Source organism: Tachyglossus aculeatus, chromosome 6 (genome assembly GCF_015852505.1).
Source record: "Tachyglossus aculeatus isolate mTacAcu1 chromosome 6, mTacAcu1.pri, whole genome shotgun sequence".
NCBI classification, from domain to species: domain Eukaryota; kingdom Metazoa; phylum Chordata; class Mammalia; order Monotremata; family Tachyglossidae; genus Tachyglossus; species Tachyglossus aculeatus.
The window spans coordinates 26460782-26485378 of NC_052071.1; the positions used below are offsets into that span (position 1 = coordinate 26460782).

Consider the following 24597-nt stretch of genomic DNA (forward strand, 5'->3'; position numbering starts at 1 on the left):
AGTACCTATATGCTACATTTTATTGTGCTGCAGTGTAGCCCCAAGGAGGGTCAGTTGAGTTTAAAGAGAAAGTTTATTTGTTGGACGTTCAGGTAAATGAAATGCACTTAATGTAAGAAACACTTAGGGGTTGAGTCATAATTTACTGCTGGCCTCTGGTGGAGCATAAGCTCCTTAGGTCCTGAAAAAAGTATGCCTACTGCTGAAAGCTGAGAACTGTGTTAACTACAATACTTCCTTGGTGATTTAGCTGGGATTAAAATAAAAAAAAAGTCTAAATCATTTGATTTCCCCATTTATTTCAAAAAATCTAAAAGTTACATAATACATTTATAGTTACAAACCCCTCTATAGCCACGTGTAATGCAGAATACAATGCCACCTTCCTACTAAGGAGCTCAGTAAATACAATTTCTTTTGAAACTTATCCTAACCACAGAAAAATGGAAGAATTCTTGATTTTTATATAAAAACCAATTCTCCCTGTATATGAAGTGCTTTCCCTACTGCACGCAGTAGTATAGATTTGTAGTACAAAACGTTTTTCTGATATAAAAATTAGAGAAAGATGAATTTGGACCTCTAGGGACTTTTCTACTTAAAGATTGAAGGAACTTAACCTCACCCATTTTCACAACAGCCACAGAGGTAGGTAGCAGAAAAATGTTATATGCACAGGCCTCATACAGAAAAAAAAATTAGGGATTCAATATTGAAGAAAGCTTTAGATCATTCAGGAAACGGTTATATACATTATGATCCTGTAATGGATCACTGCCTACAAAATACAACTCACCTGCCTGAACATTGGTAAAGTCAGCAGTGAAATTTTCAGGATGAAATTTCACCCATACAGTATACCTGTAGTCTACTGTTCGGATAGAATAGCCCATAATCTTTATGTCCTTTAAGTCTGGCTTGTCAGAATTCCACTGAGGGAAGACTGCAGGTCTGGGATACTGGCTGTAGGCTACCAGGTCCAAAGGGCTCCCTTCAGAGTAGCCATCTTCCTCCCTTTTGGAGAAATTAAAAAATTTAACAATGCTCGGCGCTTCTGTGCAGAGGTCAATGTGAAATGAAGAGCTAGGGCAGACAGGTGGTACTTTCAGGCCAGCAAGTTCAGAGAGAGTTGAAAAGAGACACAGGAGTTCAACTAGTTCTGTAGCTTGTACTCCTAGAAGTAATTAAAAAAAAAAGACACGATATAAACAATTTCGTTTCTGGGAATTAGGAGGCCTAAAGAGGGGGGGGAAAAAGAACATGCTCTACAATTAACGAATGGCTGAGAATACTTCTGTGTGGCTCCTAGCTCTCCCCCTTTCAGAAGTAATCATTTTCCCCTCTCTTGTGTAACCGACTTCAACCAGAGTTTGTTGAACATCCAGAAGATACACTCAGTTCTTTCCTAAGGTATGTTCTTGCTACAAGTCATCACAGTTCTTTTGAGAACCCATATCTCTCTGGATTGAACATGATTTGATAATGAAAGGAACAGTTTATCTTTAGACTGGAAGCTCACTGTGGGCAGGGAACAAGTCTACCAATTCTGTTGTAGTGTACTCTCCCAAGTGCTTAGTAGCGTGTTCTGTACACAGTATGTGCTTAATACCATGGATTATGTACAGGGTAATTCTATTTGCCTAGTTGTACTTTTTAAAAAACTAGTCTACACCTGCTGACATGTTTCCTTGTCTTTATTATGTTGTGCCACAAGAGAAGTTAGGCCTTAACTGACTTCTATGAATTCTCCAAGTTTTTAATATAGTGTTTTGCATCCAGCAGGCTTTCAAAAAATCCTAATGATGATAGTGGTCACATTCCATATTTACATCTCAGAAGTTACTTGAGCTGTTTTGTCAGCTTACCACAACTTTCTGAGAACTGGCTTCAGAAATTGTAGTTTCAAGAAGTGAGCAGAGCTCTCTTACTTGACCTTCCGGTCAGATGACTGTCAAAAATATAATCACCAATCTGTTCATTTTTTATTCTTGTACTACTGAGTAATTAATGTGAATGCTTTTTTAAAAACTGAACATGCATGTCTAAGGCCTTTGACAGATTTGCCTGAATGAAATCTTCAAGACTTTGTACCATTTTAATTTACAGTTTTGGTTTCAAAAGTTGTATTTCAAAAGGTATCAGGTGGAATTCCCTGCTAATTTGCTACCTGCAGTCTCTCACACGATTTTCCATTTTGTCTCTTGGAAGCGCATCTTTCCTAAAAGCCCTCGCTCTAAAGTAATCCTCCCGTTCCTGATTACTTCACACCAAGCTGATGTATCAACTGCTGCTGTTTCCAGGCAGTCCTCAGGTACACCATATTGCCTCACTTTGTATTTCACTATGTCTTTACAATATTTCTTCTGCTCTCACTGGTCCTATTCATCTCATCATGCAAAATAGGCTTGGCTGTCCTGTTACTGGCCATTCTCCTCATAAATCCTTCCCAAGGAAAATATGATGCATCAGGCATTGCTTCCGGGGTATGGACTGACGGCTGGAAGATCCATTGTCTGTGATTCTTTCTTTGCTGATTGTTACTGAATAAGCTGCATAAGTGACACTCGTGAAAATTCTCAAAAAGTTGGATGGGATGTGGGTTTAAGATCTACACTTACCAAAGACAACTAACTGCGCTACTGAGTATCAGCTTCATTTGAAGGTTGATGTTGCAGTCACCCTACTGTCACTCTCAAAGGATCGTTTGCTTTTTTTGATTCAGGTTTCTACTTCCTGAATCCATTCATTGTTGGACAGTACTCTGCCCTCAACAGCAGGATTCAGCCTTTCATTGGGCATTTCCTTTGGAAACAGTGTCATGAAGAGGCTTGACAGGTGCAAGCTGGTACATAACCTGTCATCTTCAGGGTGATGGCAAAATGCTAATTTGTAAATTCTACAGATCCTACGCTGGCTTCTTGTTTGTGCACTTCCAATGCACAACTCTCAGCATATGATGGCTCTTAAGTGACTGCTTCCAGGCTGCTAAATTGGAAGAATTCCCTGGAGGACCTGAAGACCATTCTGATTTCAGTTTATAGGGCTCTTACTTCCTCAAAACCCATCATTACATAGGTCTAATATTACTTAACCCCACTTTTCTCAAATTGTGTTAGAGAAAGGCTGCTGTTTACTTACTCCACTGAAAGAGCCCAGTTCTAGGAGTCAGAGGACCTGGGTTCTATTGCCAGCTCTGCCACTGGTCTGCCTTGTGACCTTGGGCAAGTCACAACTTCTCTGTGCCTCAGTTTCCTCATTTGTAAAATGGGGATGCAATGCACGCTCTCCCTCCCACTGAGACTTTGAGCCCCATGTGCAACAAGGACTGTAACCGATCTGATTAACTTGAATCTAACCGGCACTTACAACAGTACCTGACAATGTATGCACTTAAATGCAATCAATAATAACAATAATAATCATCTAAGTTCTAGTCCCAGCTCTGCAATAAGGGAATGCCTGATGTGGATACACCATCAACAGTAAAGGTTTCTGACCAAAACACCATTCAAGGAGTTGCATGAAGTAGATAGGCCCAGAAGAAAAAATTAGAGCCCTGACTAACTGTCATTCAATTGCTATGGGGAAGTTCACAAATCATGTATAGGCTTTAACTATCCCCTGACCTTTTTCAGATCTGATGCCCTTCTGCAAGAACCTGGTTAAGGATACTCTTCAGTAGCCAGTCTGGTAAGATGAGAGAGAAGGAGGGTGTTTGGCAATGATTTTGCTAGCAATGCAGAGCAGCGCTGTTTCTCTAAATTTCTCTAGTCTCTCCTTTCTCCTTGAATATGGGAGTCATAGCGGCATCTTTGAAATTCTGTGACATTTCCTCAGTGTTCCCTATGTCTAAGGAAAACCCGTATAGACCCTTGAGCAATGCTTTTCTTTCCCTCCTGTAGACTCTGGCAGCCAGCCCATATCTGAGAGCTTTACCATTCTTCCTGAATCTAGTGGTCGTGCGTGTGTGTGGGTACACCCACGTGTACATTAGTAACTTATTTTACCTGGAGAAAACACCTTTGAGAGCGAGTCAAAGGGGCTGATGTACGGAAAACGTTTCTCCCCTGGATGAACAAATGGAGCAGTCTTCCCAGGAACATAGAACATCAAGGGAACCCGAGTAGCTACATCAAAATTGCTGTATTTGGCCCATTCTCCATGTTCACCCAGGGACCATCCTGGTTGATAGAGAACATAAATGACAGTTAATTCAGTGCCGGCACGGAAGGTCTGCCTATCTTCAATAGCTGTGTCACAGTATTTTTAAAAACAGCTGGTCTTAATTTCCATTAGGAGGCCCAAACCTTGCATAGGTTTTTAAATGTATAATGGGATCTAGCTTACATCGATTTTTCAACTGAAAAGGTTCTTTCTGGAAACAGCTCAACATACTCAAAAGTGAGGCATCCATCAAGGCTTGCTAACATGGCTGAGCAAGGCATACAGGGTAACCAGCACCTTCCCTCCCGCCACCAATGGTCCCCTCTCCTGGCATGCTTTACGTGCCCTGGTCCGGAGTGAAAAAACTGATGCTCTCATATCCCTTCCTCACAGCTGAGCACAGCACCCATGGTAACTGCCACCATCCCTGCTCGCAGCATGCTCTGTGCCCCCCAGATCAGGAATAAAACTGCTGCCAAGCGCTCTCAGACTCCCTCTCCACTGGAAAGCAATGCTTCTTCTTCCCTCAGCACCAGCTGTCCTCCATGCCATCAAGGACACTCCATCACATCCTGCTTTCCACCACGAGGGCGGGAAAAGCAACTATAGCACGCCTTCAACCTCCCCAAAACAAGTCATCTCCCCAAAACATGTCATCGAGGAGATTCCATCGCATCCTGACTTCCACCACCCTGGCAGGAAAGAGACAAAACACCCCCAGCATGAAACCTACATAAACCCCCAGGAAGACTGGTGGCTGATGTCACTAGAGCTACAACTGTGCCTTGGGCTCTTAGCCCCAAGGAGCCTGAAATTCTGGTCTTCTAGCCGTAGCCCTCAACTGATTTTGCGTATCGTCTGGGTTGTGTTATTATTATTCTACCAATCTCAATGTGTCTGTCTCCATTAGAAGCCAAGATTGTTGAAAATAACTTGTGGCCCATCAATCTAAGATCCCTCAGAGGAAAGGACAGGGGGCACGATGATATTAGGACTTCTCGGTCTCTTTGCTAAAAAACATGCCCTCCCTTAGGAAATGTAGCTTTCAATTCCATATACCGTATTCCTCTTAATTGCCTTTCCCCAGATGGTTCAAGTCCACACCCAAAAAGAACACTGGCCATGTTATTTTTAAGACTGAGATGGCTGAAGGACAGAAAGAGCAGAAGCCACAAAGTTTCAGTCTATACTACAAGTTCCAAAGTACTGTGGGATCTAAAGAAAGCATGCCTTAGTCCAGATAAAGCCATGCACACATTTCTAGACTATGAGCCCATTGCTGGGTAGGAACTGTATCTGTAGCCGAATTGTACTTTCCAAGCGCTTAATACAGTGCTCTCCACACAGTAAGTGCTCAATAAATACGACAATGAATGAATGAATTTGAAGTGACCAAAAACAGCTGGAGATTGAGAGTAAACTAACCAAATTTTAACTGCTCAGGCCTGGAACATTGGTATATTTTTCTAAAGTTGTCCTGAAACTCCTTATAGAAATCCAGGACTGTCCCAAGTACCCCAACTATATGTTCAGTCTACCAGAAAGCTTTGAAGGCCTTATGATCACCACAAATTGAACTTACTGACTGAGCCTTGTAAAAGTATTAGCTATTACTTTACACAATAACAAACATTTTGCTGTGTTCATGTTTCTCCAACTTTTTCTTCTAATGACTTCAATTGGAAGGTAAGTTTTGCTGGCCCAATTTGAGAGGTTATTTTTAAACACTTTCTCTCTCCTTAGTATTTCCAAATTCTTGATCATTTTTTATTTGGGCACAGTTTTTCTGGTCTGGGCTCCTCCCTCAACCCACTACTGGATTCTTTCTCCACCAAGGACCTTTACTGGTCCCTAACTACACTGGAGAAACAAATGATCTTGCCTTTCCCACATTTTGCAAGTCTTGGAATTTCATGGGAGGCCACATGGTCTAATGGGAAGGCCACAGGGCTAGCTATCAGGAAACCTGGAATCTGGCCCCAGCCTTGCCATTGCCCTGCTGTGTAATCCTGGGGAATTTACAACCTCTCTGGGCCTCAGTTCCTTCATCTGGAAAATGGGAAAATAATGACTGCTCTCCCCTATTTCAATGGGATAAGAAGAGGTAGGGGAAGCACTAGAGAAAACCAAGGATTATCACTTAGGGGTAAAGGATTGTGCACAGTAAAAAAATACCGAAACCAACAAAATGTAGGATTTCTGGTGGTTCACAATTAAGTTGTCTTATTCAGTTCCTCAGAACTAGGTTTACAAGCCCGATAAATGAGAGAATCGGGCTCGGTATTAGGTCACACAAACTACTGTTCTCATTGAGTCCCCCAATTTCCAAATCTATCTAGTCTTTTAACAGCTTTAGGACAATCCCTAGTCTTCCCCAGTGCACACAAGTACAAATTTAATGGACAAGTACAGCAATGAAATAGAAGAGAAGGAAGGGAAAGCGGTAGGGGAGAAGGCCCTGAAGAGTATCACTGAGAGACCTATTCTAGTCCAGGTGTCACTGTCACTTTCCAAGTTGGGAATCTAGTCACCCTTTTCTTTCTTTCTGAGAAGAAATCCAGTAGCATGTAGATCAGAGCTCGGCTAATTCGGGCTTCTAGGAGCTGTGGCAAACAGCCCAAGGGCTTGGGGCCTTGCGTACTAACTCTAATGTACCCTCCCAAATGCTTGGTTCAGTGTTCTGCTTTGGGAAGCTACAGAAACATAAAGGGAACCACATTACTGGATATTCAAATAGCTAATAATGCCAGCAGCTAGAAAGTGTTAGATCTCCACAATGTGGTTTATAGGAGTACTGCACAGTGAAGTTAAAACCCAAGCGGATCAACTCTCTCTCTATTGCCTGGATCAGAAATAGCTCCATGGAAGCAAGAACATCTTTTAATCAATAAAATTCTCAGATAAAGAGCCACAAAAAAAATTACCTTCAAGGATGAAATCTGTACAGATAAAGCAACACAGGCTGGCAGTCTGAGGGTGGCTATAGCCACTTTCACAGAACCCTTTTGGCACGCGCTATTTAAAAAGCATCAGTGATCTTTTCACAGCAGTAAAATATCTTGGGCAAAGGCTCACCTGCTTAGAACTCCTTCTCGGAATATCTATTAAGGCTTACCATGGTCCGATGTAAATACGACAACTGTGTTATTAGACAGGTCAAGATCATCCAAAGCTTTCAAGAGGAGCCCGACCTGGGTATCCAAGTAGGAAACTGACGCAAAATAGCTCTGACGAATTTTCCGCTGAGAGTTATACAAAGAAGCAGAGAGTACCAGTTATTACTGCAGTGTGAATAGTCCTCCTGGGGGCATTTCCCTGCCTCTATTCCTTTATCTGTGCTCCTGAATGACTTCTGCCACCCTGTGTACCTTACCCTACTTTACAGTTAAATACTAGAAAAGGAGAGTCTTTTCTAAGCCAGTTATTCTTTGTTTCAAGGTCCAGTCACTAAATGAGCACTTCTAAATACTTATGACATGCAGTGGACAGGATAGATAAGGAAGACATGAAAAGAGGGGTGAAGTTCAGAAAATAATAGTCTATGCCTTACCTACTTGACTTCCTCACCACTCCAGACAAAAATACCCTGTCAAAACTGCTTTAACTTTCCCCAACCCTCTAAAGGTTGGCCTGGGCCCCCACTCCCACTATGGTGGGTGTGAGGCTGGGAGTTGTACCAGAGCACTTGTGATGGGTTTCTCCACCCCTGTGGAGGTGCTACCTCTCTCCCACGATGGCATGTGGTAAGATGGGTTAGCCCCGATAGGTAGCAGTGTTATTTTTTATAGTATTTGCTAAATGCTTATTATGTGCCAGCCACTGTACAAAACACTGGGGTAAATATAAGCTCATCAGATTGGACACAGTCCCTATCCCCCATGGGGCTCACAGTCTAATGCCCATTTTACAGAAGAGGTAACAGTTACAGAGAAGTTAAGTGACTCGCTCAATGTCACACAGCAGACAAGTGGTGGAGGCAGGACTAGAACCCAGGTCCTTGTGACTCCCAGGCATGTGGTCTATCAGCTAGCCTCGCTGCTTCTCAGAGCACAACACTGAACCAAGCATTTGGGAGAGTACATTAGAGTTAGTAGGCAAGGCCCCAAGCCCTTGGGCTGCTTGCCACAGCTCTTAGAAGCCCTGAATTTGCAGAGCTCTGAACTGCATGCTACTGGATTTCTTCTCAGAAAGGTGACTACTAGATTCCCAACTTGGAAAACGACAGTGACACCTGGACTAGAATAGGTCTCTCCGTGATACTCTTCAGGGCCTTCTCCCCTACTGCTTCCCCTTCCTTCTCACATATCTTCCATCACTACTTTTCTCCAGGTATCAAGGCTGGAGTCACACTACCCTCCTTCTCCTGATCTCAGCAGCTGTCACCTTTTCTTTATCCCTCACTTTGGGCACTTAGGTGGCTTCCTCCACCCTCATCTTCATACCTGCTGGCAGTGCTACTTCCCACTCTCCCGGCTTCCCACTGCTCCTGCAGCTGCCACCTCAGCTCTGTCGACCAGGCGGCACCCAAGAATATCTCTTCCTTATTCCCCCTCTCGCATAGCTCCCAAACTCCTCTCCCTAAAGCAGGATCTGAGGAAAAGGACGAGGGGATAACTAGGAGGAGGAGGAAGATAGCAGTAACCAGAAGGGTAAATGTATTGGTGACAAAGAGAAAAAGCAGAATTGGTAAAAGAGAAGTGGGAGAAGAAGGATGAGATTGTGGAAAATAGACCTGGGCTCTAATTCCATTAGTCGGTTGCCAATGAATTTCCCAGAAAGTCAAGTTTGCCTCCGTCACAGATAATTGTATGGTTACAAAGAGCATGTATCTTAAGCTGATGGGACAATGGGACTAAGCCATGAATTCATTCAATCATATTTACTGAGTGTTTACTGTGCGTAGAGCACTGTACTAAGCGCCTAACACTAACCAAATTATTGTCCTAAATGCAAATATTGCAGTTTAATCTGTACTTAAATTAAACAAGTATTCTGATTTCTATTTTGGGAAATGACCCTCAGGTGAAAGCCAATACATAGAAAACAGGAATTAATTACAGATCCCAAATGACAGTATTTAAAAATGGAAACCATCTAAGCATAAATATATACATAAACACCACTTAGGGCAGGGAGGCTCATCTGGGCTCCCAGACACAGTTTTCAAGAACAAACGGCCCTGCTTTCTAATACTATTTTTAAATGGCATTTCTTAAGTACTTGCTATGTGCCAGGCAATATACGAAGCACTGGGGTAGATACAAGCTAAGCAGGTTGGACACAGTCCACGTCCCACATGGGGCTCACCATCTGAATTTTACAGAAGAGGTAACAGGCACAGAAAAGTTAAGTGACTTGTCCAAGGTCACACAACACCCAAGCGGCAGAGCCAGGATGAGAACCGAGGTCCTTCAGGCTCCCAAGCCTGTGCTCTCTCCACTAGGCAACATTGCTTCTCTTGTGGGGGAACAGGTTTTGGGGGTCTCCGAGCTCCTGCGGAAGGTGGGGGACGGATTCCCAAGTCGTGAGGGGGATTGGGAGGCCACTATGGGCAGCCTCCTCTTCCCCTCCACCCAAGTTGATGCTGGCTTGGGGTTTCCAGCTTTGGGCTGGGGGGAGAGGGGTCCCAGTTTCTGATGGTCCCCAAAAGTCAAATTAAAACCACCCCTGGAAGGACTTCCATGGGAAATTCTGGACTCCTCCCAGTGTTAAGATAGGATTATATCCATGTGGCAAACCCAGCATGGCTCACTGGAAAGAGCACAGACTTTGGAGTCAGAGGTCATGTGTTCACATCCCGGCTCCGCCAATTGTCAGCTGTGTGACTTTGGACAAGTCACTTAACTTCTCTGTGCCTCAGTTACCTCATCTGAAAAATGGGGATTAAGACTGTGAGCCCCTTGTGTTACAACCTGATCACCTTGTAACCTCCCCAGCGCTTAGAACATAGTAAGCGCTTAATAAATGCCATCATTATTATTATTAAAATGCTCTGTCAGGAAAACGAGGCCCTATGCTGTGCAGTTATAGGAAGCAAACCCGTACGCTTTAAAATGGCAGAAGCATCTCTCAAAATAGGCATTACATGTTTGTACAAAGGAAGCTTTCCGTACCTGAAAGTCCACAGGAATCGGACCATATGGCACGCTGATGTTTAAAGCTTGGACATCCTCCCTCTGTCGGATATCCATCCAGGGATTGTATGCCACAGGAGGAAGTTCAGTAGGGATCTGAGGATCTGGTGCCAATGTAATGTTTTCCAAAGGATACAACTTCTGAAATTCCTTTGGGAGAAGTACAGAGCAGAAAACTGTCATCCTTTCACTACATGAAACATTTGGATAAAATGTATTGGGCACTGCTCATGACCTATCCTGAGAGGTTCTGTCCAAAGTTATGCCTTTTCCTATACCGTAAGAGCAAGAAAAATGTTCCTCTAAATTAGAAACTGGATGTAGAAAATATTCACCTTTCACAGACAAATTAAACCACATCATTTGTCCAAAAATCTTCCCCCTAAAACTTTTTATTCTAACAAGGGAAAAACAAATCCAAGCCAGGGCCCACGATGAAAAGAGTATTTTCTCATGTCCCCAGATGGAGGCCCTGAAGGACAATATACTGCAGCCCCCCTGCTGCTGCAGAGGGAAGACCCTTTGAGGAGATGGAAACAAATTTTTCATCACCATTGTCCACATGAGAAGTACTCTTAAGACAAAATGAACTCTGCTATTCAGGGGTTATCAAGGACCAAAAGGGGTGAAAAATGAAAAACTGTTGAAAGAGTGAGGTGGAGAGTCACAATCCTCCTCCATTTTCAGAAAAAGGCAAAAAAAAAAAAATTCCATGCTGGTAAGGACATTCTTTTGTAGAGGACTTTTCAATTAGGTACTAACAAGCAATGGAATGTCCTTTTGCTAAAAAGAGGGGGGTGTGTGTGTGTGTGTGTGTGTGTGTGTGTGAGAGAGAGAGTGTGTGTGAGTGTGTGTGTGAGAGTGTGTGAGTGTGTGAGAGAGAGAGAGAGAGAGAGAAAGTGTGTGTGAGTGCATGTGTCTTTCGACAGTAAAAGACAAAATAGTTTAAAACAGTCTGGTGTTTCTAGGAATGTTTTCAAGGGGCATCATTCCTCTTGAGTTCTGAATAGCTGGTTTTCTAAGTCACACAATTTCAAATTCATGATTTTTCATAAGAGACAAATAGAAAAAATAATCCCTCAATCAAATATCAATTGGAGGGAACCTGTGAGGAAAGGGCGATTAGGACAAGTTTAGTTCCTTAACAGTTAAAAGTTTCTCACCAAATTAATATTTGCCCAATGAAATTAGCTGGAAACTATTAAGCTTAATATACCATGGATTAGAAAGGACCTGTAAAATAGCTGTGGGCAGCAGAGGGGCTGTTGGAACCATGGCAGGAACAGGATGAGAGTGTTTCAGGGAAGGAGAGGCAGAAGAGCCAAAGAGATCCAGTTGTAGTCAGCCTCCACTAGCTTCTCCCAACCTCCCGACATCCTACTCAATCAATCGTATTTATTGAGCGCTTACTGTGTGCAGAGCACTGTACTAAGCGCTGTACTCCCATGAGGATCTCTCCCTGACCACCTGTCACTCTTTCAAGAAACAACCTCTCCTTCCCTGCTATTGATCCTTGTGGGGAGATGCAGGAAAAAATTAAAACTTCTGCCTCTCGCATGGAAATTCCAGAAAACCAACCATTGCTGCCCTACAGTAGACAGTATATTCATTCTCCCTGCACAAACAGTGGAAATTACCCACTAACCAGATTTTCCTCCTCGCAACCTCTTGTTTAGCAAACTGGTATGACAGTTCTTGGAAACGCACTTCCAGAAATTAATACCGGTCTTTCAGAGTCCTTTAGAGGGGAGAGGCATTGACAACTGAGTTCAAGGATTGAGCTCCAATCTCTTTACCTTGGGGTACCTGAATGGGATATGTGGCTTGTGATAACCGACAGCTAGAAAGAAAGTACTGTTCTGTTTTCTCATCCTTTCCAGCAGTCGCACAGCTTCCTCCGTGCTCTGTTTATCAGGCAATGTTCCCTCGGGCACATCCGCTACATCCACGGGGCAGATCAAGTTGGCATGAAGCTTTCCATCTTCCCCTCTACATGTCTTTCAATAGAAAAATTAAGATTTTTAAATTCAGCTCAAGAAAAAAACAAAAACTAGAGTTGCAAATATTTAAGGATTCTTGCCAGTACATTCACGTGTGCTGCCATTTGGTAAGAAAGTTCAAAAGGTTTATCAAACCAGGAAAAGTCTAAGTTTTAAGTCAGTCATGTCACGAAGCCACTGGCACTCTCTCCAGCTCAAATTTAATGAAAAACCCACACACATTTATTATCACATTTGTGCTGATGTGTCTTAACTAGGACAACTTATCTCTGAGTTACAAGGATTCAGTTAACTGGATAAACTGATCTTCCCCATTGCACTGTCTCTAGACATTAAGCCCATCTCTAGCTCATTATGGACTGGGAACGTGTCCTCTAATTCTGTTGTGCTTTTTCAAGTGCTTAGTATAGTGCTCTGCTCATAGTAAGTGCTCAACAAATACCAGTGATCGATAATGGGGCTTCTGGATTCTCTACCATATAAGTTACAATGGTAAAACTTGGGCCTACATCGTGATTTTCCACAAACTGTTTGTCAAGTTTCATAGGCCTCTCTCCACTTAAAGTCAATCACAATATATGCATTAGACTGTGAGCCCACTGTTGGGTAGGGACTGTCTCTATGTGTTGCCAATTTGTACTTCCCAAGCGCTTAGTACAGTGCTCTGCACATAGTAAGCGCTCAATAAATATGATTGATGATGACGATGATGCGCCTGGCTTAGAAGACGAGCTCAAGCATAAGTCCAGCGAGAGCCTACTCCTGCTCAAGAAGGCACAAGACTGCTGTCTGGCCTTTTTTTATTAACTATATCCGCCTGAACTTTTGCCCCAACCATTCATGGGTTGCACAATGCAGAGGAATTTAGTACAGTGCCCCTATAATCTAAGGATTTTGTAGCTGGGCAGTACCCAGAGATCTTCCACGATATATCCAAGTGAAGCCAAGAACTCTAGCCTAAGCCAGATGATTTCAACTTAATACTTCAGCTTCAACCCCTTGACATGTGGAAGTATCCCGGACACAGCTGCTCCTTTTCACCACGATTCTTCAGGCCACGAGCTAGTGTTTTTGTTTATAGATCTGGGGATGCTTTTCTCTTCTTTTTAAAATACACAACTTCAAACAATTTTTAATCACTTTTTAAATATTTTTGCTCATTACCCACCACAGGACCCATAAGTTAAAGCATCACCTAACAGACCACACGGTCTGCACCGGAATTTCCAAGAGCACATAATACCACCATTTAAAGTACATCACTCTTTAGAGCCAGGCTTACTTAACTACAATTTTGCTCTTTTAGGAAAAAAAAATGATACAGCAATGGCTATAAAATGACCCTTAAGATTCACATTTTCCAATATTATCTGAATGAAAAGAAAGGTCACTTTTGAAATTCTTTATTTGAACAGACTCGTACCTTCGTGTTCTCATACTTTTCCGTGGAAGGATGAAAAGGTGGAATTGACCAGCTATATGGAGAATCATCACTATGATTAGAAGAAATTCCTGCAACAGAGGCAAGGAAAGCAATTTGGTAAAACTAGAAAGATTCTCTCAGTTTTGTTAAGTGCAAAACTATGGATACAAGTATAAACCCATTCGCCTTGCCCCACCTCACAACCCATCTATTAAACACTCAAAGCAGGCCTCAGAAATGTACAAACGCAACTTTGATTCCATAAGCACTTTAGGTAAATGCTTTCTACAGTTAAGAGAACTATGAGACAAATGTTATACGACTGTAAAAAGAAAATGGTGCAAGAAGCATAAACGATTTGGACTAGTGAAGCATCTCTAGCCATATAATCACATCATGCAACATTACCTCACCTGAAACACTTCCTTCTCCCTCAGAAATAAAAGGCCTATGCTTTCGACAATCATGTTTACCAGAAAATGAAATTCTTACAAACCTGATAGAACACTACTAGGTTTATGTCCAATCCTAAACCCTTTTGCCCTACCCTCTTCATTTCTTGCCTCTAATGACCTGACCACATACTATATTGATAAAATTGAAATCATCAAGTGTGAGCTCCCTAAAACAGCCTCTGCTCCACTCCAGTCCCTCTCTCCTCCTGCCCCTTTAACTCACCCATCTTTTTTAGCGGTATCTCAAGAGATCGCCCATCTTCTCTCAAAAATCTACCCCCTCCACCTGCACTTCCAAATATCAAAATGCTTGCCTGTTCCCTTCTTCGCTCTCTGACCACCATCTTCAAATGTTTGCTCTCAATTGCATTTCCCCATTGCTTTCAAATATGTTCATGTTTTCCTTTTTGTAAAATAAATAAATAAATAAATAAATAAATAAATAAAAATAAATAAATAAATAAATAAATAAATAAATCCTCCCTTGACCCCATGGCTCCCTCCGGGTATCGCCCCAACACCCTCCCATCATTCATCTCCAAACTCCTTGAGCAAGTTGCCGACATCCACTGGCCTCACTTCCTCTCCTGCAATTCTCACCTTGACCCCTTCCAATCTAGCTCCCACCCACTCCACTAAACTGTTCTCTAAGGTCACCAATGATCTCCTTGACAAATTCAATAACCATTCCATTCTAATTCTCCTCGACCTCTCAGCTGCTTAACGCTGTGGACCACTCCCTTCTGAAAACATTTTCTAACCTCGGCTTCACTGACACGGTTTTCTTCTGGTCTCCCATCTCTCCGGTCACTAGGTCTCAGTCTCTTTTGCAGGCTTCTCCTCTGGCCTCCCACCGCCCTCTAAATGAGGGTGACCTTCAAGGCTCAGTTCTGGGTCCCTTTCTATTCTCCAGCTTCACCTGCTCCTTTGGAGAACTCACTGGTTTCCATGGTTTCAACTACCATCTTTCTACCCAGATGACTCCCAAATATACATCTCCAGCCCCGTTCTTTCTCCTGCCTTTAGGCCATCTCTACCTAGATGTCTCCCTGACACTTCAAACTTAATATGTCCAAAACAAAACTCCTCAGGTTCCCACCCAAACCCTCTCCTCCCCTTGATTTGCTCATCACTGTAGACGGCACCACCATCACCCCAGTCTCGAAAGCCCATAGCTTTGGCATTCTCCTCATCTCCCTTTCAACCTACGAATTTAATCACCAAACCCTGTCAGTTCTAACTTCACAACTTCACTAAAATCTTCCCTTTCGTCTCCAAACTGCTACCATATTGATCCAAACACTTCTCCTAACTCACCTGACTACTGCATCAGCCTCCTTGCTGACTTCCCTGCCACCTGTCTTTCCCCACTCCAGTCCATGCTTTCCTCTGCTGGCCAGATCATTTTTCAAAAACCCATTCAGTCCAGGTTTCTCCACTCTTTAAGAACATCCAGCAGTTGGCCACCCACCTCTGCAAACAGAAAATCCTTACCGTTGACTTTTAAGCACTTAGTCACCTTGCCCCACTACTGAATCACATCCTTTCCCTGGCCTGGAACTCCCTCCCACTTCATAGCCGACAGATGATAACTCTTCCCACCTTCAAAGCCTTTTTAAAAATCACATCTCCAAGAGGCCTTCCCCAACTAAGCCCTCATTTCCCCTATATCCTCTCCTTTCTGCTTCGCCTCGGCACTTGTATTTATTCTCTTTATTCACCCCACCTTCAGCCCCACAGCACCTATGTATGTATCCATAATTTACTTCAAAGTCTGCCTTCCCTTCTAGACTGTAAATGCCTTGTGGGCAGGAAATACGTCTACCAAATCTGTTATATTGTACACTTCCAAGAACAGTTCTCTGCGTACAGTAAGCACTCAAATATGACTGATTGATTAACTGACCTTCACCCGGTGGTCTCCGTGCATTTCAAAATGCACCGACCCCTTGCCTACCTACTCAGTCATTGCCCTATGGCCCCCAGCAGTAACATGACTGTCACAGATGATAGCACAAATGGCACTGGGTAAGCCACTAGCACAATAATGAATTCCTCAGTTCAGGTTCTCAGCCTCAAGCCTAAAGCTCTTCTGCTGATCCTGAGGGGAAACTCCATCTTCACAAACCCAAGTGGTAGTGGACTTAGCAGAATGCTCAATTGTGTAAACGTAGCATTTTTAATTATTTTTTATTTAGCTGGGGACTCTGAAGTACATCAGAGATCACGCTGAAAAAGTGAGAGTCATTTCATGCAAAATGACAACTCAAACACGAAAAATAGCTAGAAAATGCCAGACAATAGCAATACAGGCTTCAATTTCTTAGACAAGTCCGAGAAATGTGATCTCTCTTTACATTTAGAAACTCATCTGACAGTAACCCTCCCGTTTACAGGGATACGGGGGAATTTTATAGTTGCTGAGGTGACTAGCACCCACAAGGACGTAAACTGCTCTCCCTTAATTTGAAGTTTAAGTGAAAACATTCAGCAAAGTCAAGCAGAGATTAAAAGAGACCACACGACTACAGTCACTCTCTGCACGGGAACTCTTCTGATTATAGGTTCCATTGCAAAAAGGCCAATTCCTTCTAAGACCATTTAAAGTGAGGTTGGGGGGGCTGGGAAATGAAAGGAAGCTAATTATGTCCATTAAAATAATCAGTACCGGGATGAAACACCTTTCCAACCGACATGGTCACATAGCCGTGCTGCTTGAAATACTGAGGAATTGTGGAATAGTTTCCGGCATGCGCTCTCCAGTAGGAATTGAAGTCATATAGTCGAGTGGTATCAGGTCTCCGTCCAGTTAAAAAAGACACTCTACTTGGGGCACACACAGCTTGCTGTCAGAGAACAAAAAAACAAAACAAACAATAACCATTAAAAATCAATGTCTTCAGAAATGAACTGATTTTGCATTGCAGGAATAACCAATGATATTTTTTAGAATATTAGCAATCAACGGTATTGAGCGCTTACTACGTGCAGAGTGCTGTATGAAGCGCTTGAGAGAGTATGATACAAAAGAACCAGCAGGCACGTTCATCAACCATAACGAGGGGGAGAAAGATGGGGAGAAATTCAGACTGCTGAAATGAGATCAGCGCTTAGAACACGGGTTGGCACGTAGTAAGCGCTTACCAAATACCATAATAAGAAGTCACATTTTAAGAAATCTTCAGAGTTCTGGTCTGCCCTGTACCTAAAGAAAAGTTTCCAGGCAATCTTACCCATCATTCATTCATTCAATCATATTTATTGAGCGCTTACTGTGTGCAGAGCACTGTACTAAGCGCTTGGGAAGGACAAGTTGGCAACACATAGTCTTGCAAGCTCTTAGTGCAGGGCTCTGAAAATACTAAGTGCTCAGTAAATACCATAGACTGATTTTGAATTTCACTCAGCCTTCAATACTAATCAGGCTTGTTCTTCCCAAGCGCTTAGTACAGTGCTCTGCACATAGTAAGCACTCAATAAATATGACTGAATGAATTAATGAATGAAAACTATTGCACAGCTCTGGAAAGGATGAGTTCAGAGGTCCCCAAGAACAACTTAAGTCATATTTCATTGTTACCGGTAATAGTTTAAGCAGCGTGGCTCAGTGGAAAGAGCCCGGGCTTTGGAGTCAGAGGTCATGGGTTCAAACCCCTGCTTCGCTGTGTGACTTTGGGCAAGTCACTTCACTTCCCTGTGCCTCAGTTCCCTCATCTGTAAAATGGGGATTAAGACTGTGAGCCCCTCCGTGGGACAACCTGATCACCTTGTAACTTCCGCAGCGTTTAGTACAGTGCTCTGCACATAGTAAGCGCTCAATAAATACGATTGAATGAATGAATGAAAACTATTGCACAGCTCTGGAAAGGATGAGTTCAGAGGTCCCCAAGAACAACTTAAGTCATATTTCACTGTTACCGGTAATAGTTTAAGCAGCGTGGCTCAGTGGAAAGAGCCCGGGCTTTGGAGTCAGAGGTCATGGGTTCAAACCCCTGCTCTGCCACTTGTCAGCTGGGTGACTTTGGGCAAGTCACTTCACTTCCCTGTGCCTAAGTTCCCTCATCTGTAAAATGGGGATTAAGACTGTGAGCCCCCCATGGGACAACCTGATCACCTTGTAACTTCCGCAGTGCTTAGTACAGTGCTCTGCACATAGTAAGCACTCAATAAATACGATTGAATGAATGAATGAATGAATGAAAACTATTGCACAGCTCTGGAAAGGATGAGTTCAGAGGTCCCCAAGAACAACTTAAAGTCATATTTCACTGTTACCAGTAATAGTTTAAGCAGCGTGGCTCAGTGGAAAGAGCCCGGGCTTTGGAGTCAGGGGTCATGGGTTCAAACCCCTGCTCCGCCACTTGTCACCTGGGTGACTTTGGGCAAGTCACTTCCCTGTGCCTCAGTTCCCTCATCTGTAAAATGGGGATTAAGACTGTGAGCCCCCCCGTGGGACAACCTGATCACCTTGTAACTTCCGCAGCGTTTAGTACAGTGCTCTGCACATAGTAAGCGCTCAATAAATACGATTGAATGAATGAATGAATGAAAACTATTGCACAGCTCTGGAAAGGATGAGTTCAGAGGTCCCCAAGAACAACTTAAGTCATATTTCATTGTTACCGGTAATAGTTTAAGCAGCGTGGCTCAGTGGAAAGAGCCCGGGCTTTGGAGTCAGAGGTCATGGGTTCAAACCCCTGCTCCGCCACTTGTCAGCTGGGTGACTTTGGGCAAGTCACTTCCCTGTGCCTCAGTTCCCTCATCTGTAAAATGGGGATTAAGACTGTGAGCCCCCCCGTGGGACAACCTGATCACCTTGTAACTTCCGCAGCGCTTAGTACAGTGCTCTGCACATAGTAGCACTCAATAAATACGATTGAATGAATGAATGAAAACTATTGCACAGCTCTGGAAAGGATGAGTTCAGAGGTCCCCAAGAACAACTTAAGTCATATCTCAGTGAACTTAGTACAGTGCTAAGCATATCTCAGTTCCCTCATCTGTAAAATGGGGATTAAGACCGTGATCCCCCCGTGGGACAACCTGATCACCTTGTAACTTCTGCAGCGCTTAGAACAGTGCTTTGCACATAGTAAGCCCTTAATAAATGCCATTATTATTATTATTATTATTATTTAAGGTGCTGCCAATATAGTCTATGTGGTCTAAAAGGAGAACAGGAGGCTAAAATGTCAAATTGGGCTGAGACACCCGAAAGGCTTAATTAAAGCTAATAGTTTTACAAGAGATAGCATTAGGGCAGAATCCCACCACCTCCTCCTCCTCCTCTATTACTGACAGCCTCTACAAGGGGCAAGGTACCCGCCACCTCACAAAAGCACAATAACAGTTATTCGATTTTATTCTCATACTTGGGCAAAGGCATTTTGAAACACAATACTGTGTGTTGCGAGCTGATCGATATTTGGAGACTTCACAAGGCTCTCCCCATAGCTGCCTAAGGTAGGGCGCAGGTCATCAACTACGACGAAGAGGACATTCAGGCCACCTGGATGGAAGGAAGAACAATCAAAATGACCAACTGCATTATAGTCTCCCAAGCACTCAGTACCACACTGTGCGGAGTAAGCATTCAATAAGTAGTATGGTTGTACATATTTATTACTCTATTTATTTATTTATTTTACTTGTACATTCCTATCCTATTTATTTTGTTGGTATGTTTGGCTCTGTTCTCTGTCTCCCCCTTTTAGACTGTGAGCCCACTGTTGGGTAGGGACTGTCTCTATGTGTTGCCAATTTGTACTTCCCAAGCGCTTAGTACAGTGCTCTGCACACAGTAAGCGCTCAATAAATACGATTGATTGATTGATAGTATTCACTTCAAGTCCTTGCAGGCAGGCTACTTTCTAAAGTAATGGGAAGCAGCATGGCTCAGTGGCAAGAGCCCCGGCTTGGGAGTCGGAGGTCATGGGTTCGAATCCCAGCTCCGCCGCTTATCGGCTGTGTGACTTTAAGCAAGTCACTTCACTTCCCTGGGCCTCAGTTACCTCCTCTGTAAAAACGGGATGAAGACTGTGAGTCCCATGTGGGACAATCTGATTAGCTTGTATCTACCCCAGCGCTTAGAACAGTGCTTGGCACATAGTAAGCGCTTAACAAATACCAACATTATTATCATTAAACAGTTAAGCCAATGGGCCTGGGCTTTTTTTGGTAAGGTTTCGGGACATGTTAACAAAACCCAGTCCCTGGTGTCAGAGAGCCTGTGTGACGGCAGGCTGTCTAGTTGTCTGTCTCCCCCTTCTAGACGGAGCCCGTTGTTCGGTAGGGACAGTTTCTATATGTTGCTGATTTGTACTTCCCAAGCGCTCAGTACAGGGCTCTGCACCCAGCAAGCGCTCAGCACAGGGCTCTGCACCCAGCAAGCGCTCAGTACAGGGCTCTCTGCATGCAGCAAGCGCTCAGTACAGGGCTCTCTGCATGCAGCAAGCGCTCACTACAGGGCTCTGCACGCAGCAAGCGCTCAGTACAGGGCTCTGCACCCAGCAAGCGCTCACTACAGGGCTCTGCACCCAGCAAGCGCTCACTACAGGGCTCTGCACCCAGCAAGCGCTCAGTACAGGGCTCTGCACCCAGTAAGCGCTCAGTACAGGGCTCTGCGCCCAGCAAGCGCTCAGTACAGGGCTCTGCACGCAGCAAGTGCTCAGTACAGGGCTCTCTGCACGCAGCAAGCGCTCAGGACAGGGCTCTGCCCCCAGCAAGCGCTCAGTACAGGGCTCTCTGCCCCCAGCAAGCGCTCAGTACAGGGCTCTCTGCCCCCAGCAAGCGCTCAGTACAGGGCTCTGCCCCCAGTAAGCGCTCAGTACAGGGCTCTGCATCCAGCAAGCGCTCAGTACAGGGCTCTGCGCCCAGTAAGCGCTCAGTACAGGGCTCTGCGCCCAGTAAGCGCTCAGTACAGGGCTCTGCGCCCAGCAAGCGCTCAGTACAGGACTCTGCACGCAGCAAGCGCTCAGTACAGGGCTCTGCACCCAGTAAGCGCTCAGTACAGGGCTCTGCGCCCAGCAAGCGCTCAGTACAGGGCTCTGCGCCCAGCAAGCGCTCAGTACAGGGCTCTGCACGCAGTAAGCGCTCAGTACAGGGCTCTGCACGCAGCAAGTGCTCAGTACAGGGCTCTGCACCCAGCAAGCGCTCAGTACAGGGCTCTGCACGCAGCAAGCGCTCAGTACAGGGCTCTGCACCCAGCAAGCGCTCAGTACAGGGCTCTGCACGCAGCAAGCGCTCAGTACAGGGCTCTCTGCACCCAGCAAGCGCTCAGTACAGGGCTCTCTGCACCCAGTAAGCGCTCAGTACAGGGCTCTGCACGCAGCAAGCGCTCGGTACAGGGCTCTGCACGCAGCAAGCGCTCGGTACAGGGCTCTCTGCCCCCAGCAAGCGCTCAGTACAGGGCTCTCTGCCCCCAGCAAGCGCTCAATACAGGGCTCTGCACCCAGCAAGCGCTCAGTACAGGGCTCTGCACCCAGCAAGCGCTCAGCACAGGGCTCTGCACCCAGCAAGCGCTCAGCACAGGGCTCTGCACCCAGCAAGCGCTCAGCACAGGGCTCTGCACCCAGCAAGCGCTCAGCACAGGGCTCTGCACCCAGCAAGCGCTCAGCACAGGGCTCTGCACCCAGCAAGCGCTCAGCACAGGGCTCTGCACCCAGCAAGCGCTCAGCACAGGGCTCTGCACCCAGCAAGCGCTCAGCACAGGGCTCTGCACCCAGCAAGCGCTCAGCACAGGGCTCTGCACCCAGCAAGCGCTCAGCACAGGGCTCTGCACCCAGCAAGCGCTCAGCACAGGGCTCTGCACCCAGCAAGCGCTCAGCACAGGGCTCTGCACCCAGCAAGCGCTCAGTACAGGGCTCTGCACCCAGCAAGCGCTCAGTACAGGGCTCTGCACCCAGCAAGCGCTCAGTACAGGGCTCTGCACCCAGCAAGCGCTCAGTACAGGGCTCTGCACGCAGTAAGCGCTCAGTACAGGGCTCTGCACCCAGTAAGCGCTCAGTACAGGGCTCTGCACGCAGCAAGCGCTCAGTACAGGGCTCAGCACCCAGTAAGCGCTCAGTACAGGGCTCTGCACCCAGTAAGCGCTCAGTACAGGGCTCTGCACCCAGTAAGCGCTCAGTACAGGGCTCTGCACCCAGTAAGCGCTCAGTACAGGGCTCTGCACCCAGTAAGCACTCAGTACAGGGCTCTGCACCCAGTAAGCGCTCAGCACAGGGCTCTGCATGCAGCAAGCGCTCAGTACAGGACTCTCTGCACCCAGCAAGTGCTCAGTACAGGGCTCTGCACCCAGTAAGCGCTCAGTACAGGGCTCTCTACACCCAGTAAGCGCTCAGTACAGGGCTCTCTACACCCAGCAAGCGCTCAGTACAGGGCTCTCTACACCCAGTAAGCGCTCAGTACAGGGCTCTGCGCCCAGTAAGCGCTCAGTACAGGGCTCTGCGCCCAGCAAGCGCTCAGTACAGGGCTCTGCACGCAGCAAGCGCTCAGTACAGGGCTCTGCACCCAGTAAGCGCTCAGTACAGGGCTCTGCGCCCAGCAAGCGCTCAGTACAGTGCTCTGCACCCAGAAAGTGCTCAGTACAGTGCTCTGCACCCAGTAAGCGCTCAGTACAGGGCTCTGCACCCAGCAAGCGCTCAGCACAGGGCTCTGCACCCAGCAAGCGCTCAGCACAGGGCTCTGCACCCAGCAAGCGCTCAGCACAGGGCTCTGCACCCAGCAAGCGCTCTGCACAGGGCTCTGCACCCAGGAAGCGCTCAGTACAGGGCTCTGCACCCAGCAAGCGCTCAGTACAGGGCTCTGCACCCAGCAAGCGCTCAGTACAGGGCTCTGCACCCAGCAAGCGCTCAGTACAGGGCTCTGCACCCAGCAAGCGCTCAGTACAGGGCTCTGCACCCAGCAAGCGCTCAGCACAGGGCTCTGCACGCAGTAAGCGCTCAGCACAGGGCTCTGCACCCAGCAAGCGCTCAGCACAGGGCTCTGCACCCAGCAAGCGCTCAGTACAGGGCTCTGCACCCAGCAAGCGCTCAGTACAGGGCTCTGCACCCAGCAAGCGCTCAGTACAGGGCTCTGCACCCAGCAAGCGCTCAGTACAGGGCTCTGCACCCAGCAAGCGCTCAGTACAGGGCTCTGCACGCAGTAAGCGCTCAGTACAGGGCTCTGCACCCAGCAAGCGCTCAGTACAGGGCTCTGCACCCAGCAAGCGCTCAGTACAGGGCTCTGCACCCAGTAAGTGCTCAGTACAGGGCTCTGCACGCAGCAAGCGCTCAGTACAGGGCTCTGCACGCAGCAAGCGCTCAGTACAGGGCTCTGCACGCAGCAAGCGCTCAGTACAGGGCTCTGCACCCAGTAAGCATTCAATAAATACGATTGAACTGAATGAATGAACTGCAGTAGCCGTGGTTTTCTCCAGAGAGAGGCTATTAATAGTAATAATAATAATGGTATTTGTTAAGTGCTCACTATGGTGCGAAGCCGCGTGGCTCAGAGGAAAGAGCCCGGGCTTGGGAGTCAGAAGTCATGGGTTCTAATCGCGACTCCGCCACCTGTCTGCTGTGTGACCTTGGGCAAGTCACCTAACTTCTCTGTGCCTCAGTTACCTCGTCTGTAAAAGGGGGATTAAGACTGTGAGCCTCACGTGGGGCAGCCTGATCATCTTGTAAATCTCCCCCCGAACCAGGGCTAAGAACGGCCCTTCGCACATAGTAAGCGCTTAACAAATGCTATTTTTTTTAAAAAAGCATTGGATAAAGCAGTGAGCCCCGCCCACAAATGGGCGCGGCCAATCACGAGCCCCGCCCCGGCCGCGCGGCCCCGCCCACAAAGGGGCGCGGCCAATCACGAGCCCCCGCCCCGGCCGCGCGGCCCCTCCCACAAAGGGGAGAGGCCAATCACGAGCCCCCGCCCCGGCCGCGCGGCCCCTCCCACAAAGGGGAGAGGCCAATCACGAGCCCCCGCCCCAGCCGCGAGGCCCCGCCCACAAAGGGGCGCGGCCAATCAGGAGCCCCCGCCCTGCCCGCACGGCCCCGCCCACAAAGGGGTGCAGCCAATCGCGAGTCTCGCCCCTGCCCGTGGCCCCGCCCACAAGGGGGCGTGGCCTCCGGACCGCGTGGTCCCACCCGGTTTCCCCCCCGCCCCCGGCGGCGCGGCACCTGCGGGCGGTCGGGGTTCAGCGCGCCGGTCCCGTCCCGCCGTCCCGGCCGCCACGGGCCCGAGCAGCAGCAGCAGCAGGGGGAGGGGGAGGAGGAGGAGGAAGAGGAGGAGGAGGGCAGCGGCGCCGCCGCCGGGCAAGGACAGCGCCAGACCCGGGCGGGCCCGAGACCCCGGGACCCCAACCCACGCCGCCCCCATCTCCCCGGACCGCCGCGGGAGACGGACCGTGGGGCGGACGGGGGACGAGAGGGAGGAGGAGGAGAAGT

At 46.7% G+C, this 24597-nt stretch overlaps 1 protein-coding gene across 1 annotated transcript; it reads right to left on the reverse strand.

Annotated features, from left to right (window-relative positions):
* Positions 1 to 282: 282 nt before the first annotated feature.
* Positions 283 to 24597, reverse strand: IDS (iduronate 2-sulfatase). Its single transcript, XM_038748021.1, has 9 exons — positions 24331 to 24597; positions 19549 to 19685; positions 16845 to 17022; positions 13722 to 13810; positions 12095 to 12295; positions 10278 to 10448; positions 7280 to 7406; positions 4008 to 4181; positions 283 to 1174 (listed from the first exon to the last, which is right to left on the reverse strand). Exons 1-9 carry the CDS (start codon positions 24527 to 24529, stop codon positions 699 to 701), a joined length of 1752 nt encoding a protein of 583 aa, XP_038603949.1. The 5' UTR covers positions 24530 to 24597; the 3' UTR covers positions 283 to 698.